Here is a 7,754-nt window from a genome sequence, read left to right as displayed (position 1 = left end):
AACATCTAATAAGGAACCAAATAAATCTTGACAGCCTCTCTATTATCCATACCATAAAAAAGCTATGCCTAGGTTGGCTATAGTTCTAAATATGAGAGAAAAAAAATTAAAAAAAAAAAGAATTTTGCAACATTAGAATATGTTAAGATTTCTTAAATATGAGGAAGAGAACCAAGAATTTTAAAATGATAACTTGTACTATGCTAAAAATATCTTTTTTCATTAAAAAAAAGTACTGACACTGCCAGATTTCAAAAATTTGCCACAAAGCTTCAATAAACAAAATAGTTTAGTACTAGCATAGTAACAGAGAGCCCAGAAATAATCCCTTCTATATATGATCAGATCATTTTTGACAAGGATGCCAAGACCATTTAATATGGAAAAGATGATCTTTTCAATAAATGGTACTGGGGAAATATACCTTCAAAAGAATATAGTTGGATCCTTATCTAAAGCCAGGTATAAAAATTAACTAAAAAATGGATCAAAGGCCTAAATATAAGAACAAAACTGTAAAACTCTTAGAAGAAAACCTCAGCAGAACACTTATAATATAGAATTTGGCAACGATTCCTTGGATATGACACCAAAAGCATAGCAACAAAAATAAACTTCAGGAAAGCTTTAAATTTTGTACATCAAAAGATACTATTAGCAGAGCATAAAAGCAACCAACAGAATGAAAATAAATACAAATCACTTATCTGATAAGGGATTGACATTCAGAATATATAGAGAATTCCTTCCTTTAAATGTACATACAGAAGCAAATTTTTTCAAAATGCTTTTCAGGTGATATATGTTATGTTGTTATGTTTCCATGTACACAATACATAGGCTAAACCATAGAAACATTTTATTCCATAATGCTCTTTGAAGAACAAGAGAAATAAGCCAATTCTAGTAAGACTTAGATCTATTTCTCCAAAGTAAATATGCAAATAATCAATAAGAATATGAAAAGTTCTCAACATCTCTAATTAGTTAGAAAATGTGAATCAAAACCACAGTGAGACACTAGGTTCATGCGTGTAATCTCAGCACTCTGGAGACAGAGATAGGAGGATCTCACATTGCAGGTCAACTTAAGCTACATAGTGATTTAAGACCAGCCTGAGCTATACATCAAGACCCTAACTCAAAAGAACAAAACACAAAAACCAAAAAGAACCAAAAAAAGCCTTAATGAGATATAACTGCCTTCCCATATGGTAGCTACTATCAAAAAAAAGGGAAGAGGGCCTATTGGCTCAAATGGTAGAACACCTGCCTAGCAAGCCAAAAAAATCCAGAAAAATAAAAAGTTTTGGTGACTATGCAATTGAAACTCCTGTGCAGTATTGGTGGGAACTTAAAAATAGTACAGCTGCTGTGGAAAACAGAATGGTTGTTCCTCAAAAAATTTTTTTAAAAATCATATTATCAGTAATTCCACTTTTAGGTAAACATCCAAAAGACTTGCAAGCACAGTCTTAAAGAGATATTTGGCTACCCACATTCAAAACATCATCATTCACAATAGCTAAAGCATGAAATAACAAACATGGAAATGTCCATCGATGGATAAGCAAATGTGGCATATACATACAATGGAAGATTATTCAGCTTTTTTAAAACACTAATGTATAATACACCATGGATTACCCTTGAAGACATCATGCCAAGGAAAGTCAACCAGTAACAAAAATACAAGTACTAATGATTCCACATGTGAGGTACCTGTTACTAGACCTAAGTGGTTGTTCATCAAAGGATGGGCCAATTCAATCCAAAGACAATGATTTTTTAAAAAATTAATGTACATTTATTGTACAAAGTCTTACTGTGATATTTCCGCATATACAAAATGTACTTTGATCAAACTCACCCCCTCTATTACTCTTTCTTATCTATTCTCCCCCTTTTTTAAAACAATTCTTAATGGATTTCATTATCCTATTTTCATATTCAACCCTCTTCACCCTCTCCTTTCACTTTCCACCCTCCAGCCAGAGATAAGGTGTTGAGGCAAGTATGACTTTATTCAGAAGCAATGTAATCTGAACAAAAAACAAATAGAGGACTATTGTTTAAAGTCCATCTTTCTGAGAAGCTGATTTGGGGATGGCTTATATAAGATATGTGTGATCACTAGCTACTGGGTGCATTCTCACAGGTGAAGAATGCTAAGTGATGAACATCTGATCCTCATTGTTAAGTCATCAGGTTATTCTCTGTCCTGCAAATCTCAAGAACAAAGATCATGTCCTTGGACTATTCTTGTCACTGATTTGTTTGTCCACATGCAGTTTCTAACATTTTACACAATGGAAGTAACAAGGTAGAAGAGTAGCAAGCCAAGCTCTCTTGCTGATCATCAAACTCACAGTAATGATTATCCCAGATGACAAGGGTCATGACAAGGTGAAGTGAAATGGAGGTAGGCGTGAGACCTGGTCTCACTGTTCATCCTCATACCTAGAGTCGTCAAATTCTTAGAAAGTAGAATGGTGGTCGCCAGAGGCTGGAGAGAGGAAAGAATGAGGAGGTATTGTTTAATGGATATAGATTTTTCCACTTTACAAAATAAAACATTGGAGAAATGATGATAGCAGTGGTTCTACAACATTAAATGTGTACTCAATGGCACTGAACTGTACCCTCAAACAATGTTTAAGATGGTAAATCTTATGTGTATTTTATCATCACAACAATTGGGAAAAGTAAATAATAAATGATGAAATATTCACACAATGAAATGCTTTTCAACAATGAGAATTTTATGCATGAATCTCATAAACAAAATGTTGAATTAAGAAGACAAAACACTATGAAAAATAGAAATAAATTTATAAGTATGCCATAAAGAGGGTGAAAAAAAAGCCAAAGAGTTGGAAGAACTTATTGTAATACATGTATCTGATAAATGATTTATAAAAGTCTATTAAAAATTAGGGAAGAAGTAGAAAAACAGTTGAGCAAACACTTTATAACAAAGAACCAGAACCTAATTGTCTAATAGGAAATTATATTCAATTTTATTGTCATCAGGAAAATGCAAATTAAAACTACAATGTGATACTCATTTTGGCACATCTTCAAAATAGCTTAAATGGAAAAATAGAAAGTGGCAAAAAGAAAGAACTGGATGTGAAGAAATTGCAATTCCAATACATAACTTGTGACAGTGTAAATTATTATAATTCAGCTGGAAAATAATTTAGCAATAATATCTGAAGCAAAAAATATATAGTCTATTCTACTTTTAGCTGTCTCCTAGATAGAATGACTAAACATTCTGACAAAAAGACCTATAATGATATCTATAGTACCGCTATTTGTAATAGTATTTCATAATCGTATTTTGTTTCTTGTCAAAAGAAAAACCAATTCTCAAATTTACTGGTTTCTTAACCACTGCTGACATTGTCTTCCTTTTGCAAGAAAGTTTGTTAAAAAAAAGTAGATGTTCATAACAAAAATCTCTTTCTCTTTAACATATTTCAAGAAAGAATTCTTTTTTGTTGTTTTTTTTCTAAGAAAAAATTCTTGAAAGTAAAAAAGGTGAATATCATTGATGTACTTTCTATACAAGTATGAATATGGACACTGAAACCTGTTGAAATCATCATAAGAAGAGGACTAAGGTAGAAAGGAGAATAATAGAGGGGATGAACAAATTCAGAGTATAACACATATATGTACATATATGTACATATATGTATATGTATATATGTACATACATGTGTATATATGTATATATGTATATGTATATATATGTACATATATGTATATGTATATATATGGAAATGTCATCATGAAACTCCTTGTATAACCATAATAAACAAACAAAAATGTCTTTTAAAAAATGATGGACATGAAGGTAAAACACAGCCTGTCCAAGTGTTGCTAGCAGTTGGAGGGGGAGAGCATAAGAGAAGGGTAAAGGAGGGAGAATACGGTGAAAGTACCATGTATTCATGTATAAAAACAGAACAATGAGACCTGTTGAAACTGTGGTAAGAAGGGAGTGATGGGGAAAAAAGAAGAAGGACTCAGGGTGAATCTAAGATACAGTGTAAACACTCTTATAAAGGTTACAATGTACAGCTATCATATGCTATAAATAAAGAAAAGAAAAAAATTCAAATTCTTTTCTGTGTGAGTTATCACAATACAAGTTAGGGAAGAAAGAGTAAACACAGCAAGAGAAAAGGAAAAAAAACTATCAAAGAACAAAAAAGTCAAGAAAGAGCCCAGATCAAATGATTAAAAACAGAAGAATTTTAAAAATGCTGCATTTAAAAAATTAATTTTAGCTGAAACATAAAAACATAAAAAGTGTGCATATTTACAAAGTAAAATGCAATGTTTCGATGCATGTATACATTTTGTAATGTTTAAATCAAGTTAAACATATTTCTTCAAATATTCGTTACTTCTTTATGATGAAAACTTTCAAAAATCCTTTCTCTTAGGTTTTGAAATGCAAAATACATTATAATTATCTAGAGTGACCCTACTATGCAATAGCACACCAGACATTCTTGCTGTGATTACACACTGGAAGGCTAGAAAGAAGGAGAGGAATTGCGCCTACTTGATAGAAGTGTTTTCTGGGAGCTGTCCAATGTACTGAGTGAGCAACTTACACCCTTAATAAAGACTGATGTTCTCAATATTCTTCCTGAAATCAGGCACCTTCTGTACTCATATTGTTAGGCTGTTTCTTAAAATCCAGCTTTGAAACTATTTTAACACGTTGCTTTGCCCCACTGGGCATTTTTTTAAATCTAACATTGTATAATTAACTACAGCTTATCAGTAAACAAAGAGAGAAAAAAAGAACCTCTATTGTTGTTAAAATTGGGGATAATATGAAATCAATAAAATTTCATTTCCAACACACTAAATTTGAAATACTTTTCTTGCCTCAAAAATTATCTATGGATACCCCTGAATCTCCTTTAAGTAAAATTCAATTAGTTCTATTTCCATCCTTAAATCTTACTGTAGGATGTTACACTTCAATGAGGAAAATAAGAGAGATAAAAGCGTAAAGATTTTTCATCGTTCACAAATACTTGATCAGCAGTTTAAAAATCCAAGGACTCCTCAGCAGATGGCGAGTTAATCTACCCTTTGATTTATCAAGGATAAACAGGATTTTTGAAAGGAGACTGAAGGAGTTTTGTATGGGGGAGGGGTTGCTTGTTCCCATGTTGGAAATTACACAGTAAAGCACAAATGGTGAAAATGTTCTGAGCTTCCTCTTTTTTTTTTCGTTTTATTGCTATCATAACCTTTTCCTTCGAATAAAATCCTCTATATAAGAGGAAGATAAGGGCAAGGAGAGGAAAGTCAAGTATCTCCAGTAGTAGGCTGATTGTGTCCAAGCAGACTTTAAAAGTCGGGGTTTGCAACAAGGAGGAAAGTTGTTTGCAATGCCCTAGAAGGAAAAAAGAAAGCCGGTTCCAACAGCGACTCTGGGGAATGCGCTCTGGGCCCCCTTGCCATGCTTACTTAAGCTAATGGAAGGTCTTGCCTTTCAGCAGCAGCTGCACTAGGATACCAGACAAACAGCTCTTCTCGACCCCTAGCAGGAAGGGCCCCTCTTCAGGACATCATTAAACGCACAAGCACTTGCTTCACATGCATTGGCACACGGTGGCGAGATTCAGGACTCCTAGCCTGAAGCCAAGGAGAAGCCATTGCGGTGGAAAACATCCTCACTTTGAAAATCCAAACTGAAATGAAAGAACTACATGAGATAAGGAGTCTGGAGAAGTCACTTGGCTACGGGGGTGAGGACAGACACAAAAGGCACAGCAGGTAAGAGCTTGGGGTTGTTTCCAAGAAGGAACTGTCCTGCGTGGCGCAGCGAAAAGGTCTCAATCTGGAGGCCTATCCCTTTGAGCCTTCCGTGAGCGCTCAAGCTTGTCTTCTTCCATCAACTTTCAGAGGAGGGACACTGCTACAGCCTTCCGTATTGGTGCAACTAATCCTGTTATCAGCTTGGTTATAAATATTAATGTCTCCCGGCTTGTCGGTGATGGTGCCCCATCAGATTCAAGGCTGTTAAGAAGCCCCATCGGCAGCTTCGTTCCTCCTTGTGAAAAATCCATGAGACGCAGGGCCAAGCTGAAGCGATGGCGGCTTATCAGGAGAGCTGCGTGGACGCTACCGTGCTGGACTTCGTCGCAGACCTGTCTTTGGTCTCCCCGAGGCACCCTCTTCTCCGTGACTTCCAGCCCAGGGTTCCTTTTGGGGAACGAAGACTTGCTTTGGGAGAGGGAAGACCCAGGAGGTTGGCGCAGTTTGAGGAGGGGGTCCCAGAAGAAGAGGAGGGCGACGCAGACGAAGGGGACGAAGAGGAGGAGGAAGAAGAGGGGCGCGGCAGAGTAACATCCCTCCTGGGCCGCCCCAAAAGGAAAAGGGTGATCACCTATGCCCAGCGCCAGGCCGCCAACATACGGGAGAGGAAACGGATGTTCAACCTCAACGAGGCCTTTGACCAGCTGCGGAGGAAGGTGCCCACTTTTGCTTATGAAAAGAGGCTGTCCCGGATCGAGACCCTACGCCTGGCCATCGTCTACATCTCCTTCATGACCGAGCTCTTGGAGAGCTGCGAGAAGAAGGAAACAGGCTGACCCAGCTGGGGTACGGAGCCTGCCCCCTCTTTGCCTGGGAGAGCGTGTGCTGGGCTGGAGTGTTGCAGGATCAGACAACTGGTGCGACTGAAAAGGCAAAGGGGAACGTCCCAAGACTGAACCTGTGGCCTTCTGGAGCTTGGGTTCGGGATTATAAAATTCCCCACAGCCTTCGAGAAGAATTACAGCTGTGTAGTTAATATACACTCAATACTCAATTGCCCTCACAGGAGTGGGGCTCAAGGGCAAGCGGAGAAGTTAGTCCCCGGGAATCAGGGCTCGAGCCCAGGGGCTCCTGTGGGCCAAGTAGATGGGAAGCTTGTCCTCTCCTCAAAGAACAGATTTCAGAGTTTCTTACAGGGTCCAATCTCTCCTCCTTACCTTTTTTTTTTTTTTTCAGAAATAATAAAAATCTTACTTTTTTTTTTTTTAAAGACTCAAGCGTCCTTGTTGACCTATCCCTGGCAGGCGCTTCACTACCAAGGATGTTGGGTACAGCCAAAAGCTGAGACCTGCAAGGGTTGCTATGGTACTGGCTTTTCTGACAGGCCGCGGGACTCCGGGTCTCCTTTTGAGTCTGGTCCTTTCAAGTCTCCCTCTCCCTCCTCTTCCTTTTGCTCTGTCCTGCTCAACCTTTCCATCCCTTCCTTCCTCCCTTCGGGACAAGGCTACCATTTAGCTACACGAGGAATCTTAACTTGTCAAGAGACTGAATGCCTCAGGACAAAGGTGCAAGCATTCAGCCCCTACCTAGAGCGCACACCAAGCTTTGAGCTTTTATGGAGCGCTAACAGCCCTGTTAGCTTTCCTCCCCACCCTGGGTAGGAGAGGTGGGCGGAGGATCTCAGACACTCCCCGGCATAGAGGGCCTTGGGCGCCCCCGCGCCTTCGCCTCCCCACAACGCTTCCAAGGGTCGCCACTGGAAAGGAAAAGAGTTGGGATCATTCAAGCTGCTGCGCCGCCTGAGCGCACATTTTTTAAATATTAAGGTGTATGTAAGGAAGATAGCTTTCGTTTTAATGGCCTTTAGGAACTGCAAGGAAAGGCGGAAGGTGCAAAGGGGAGGTATATTGTGACTGCAAAATGCCTGCTATGGAGATGAGGTTGAAGCGGGTTCGTGC

At 38.4% G+C, this 7,754-nt stretch overlaps 1 protein-coding gene across 1 annotated transcript; it reads left to right on the top strand.

The window, feature by feature from the left end:
* The first annotated feature begins 6,045 nt into the window (after nucleotides 1–6,045).
* Nucleotides 6,046–6,632, top strand: Ferd3l (Fer3 like bHLH transcription factor). Its single transcript, XM_020154840.2, has one exon. The coding sequence runs from the start codon at nucleotides 6,132–6,134 to the stop codon at nucleotides 6,630–6,632; it is 501 nt and encodes a 166-aa protein (XP_020010429.1). The 5' UTR covers nucleotides 6,046–6,131.
* The last annotated feature ends 1,122 nt before the right edge of the window (nucleotides 6,633–7,754 follow it).

The sequence above is a fragment of the Castor canadensis genome, chromosome 2, assembly GCF_047511655.1.
Source record: "Castor canadensis chromosome 2, mCasCan1.hap1v2, whole genome shotgun sequence".
NCBI classification, from domain to species: domain Eukaryota; kingdom Metazoa; phylum Chordata; class Mammalia; order Rodentia; family Castoridae; genus Castor; species Castor canadensis.
This window is presented reverse-complemented; position numbering and strand designations above follow the sequence as displayed.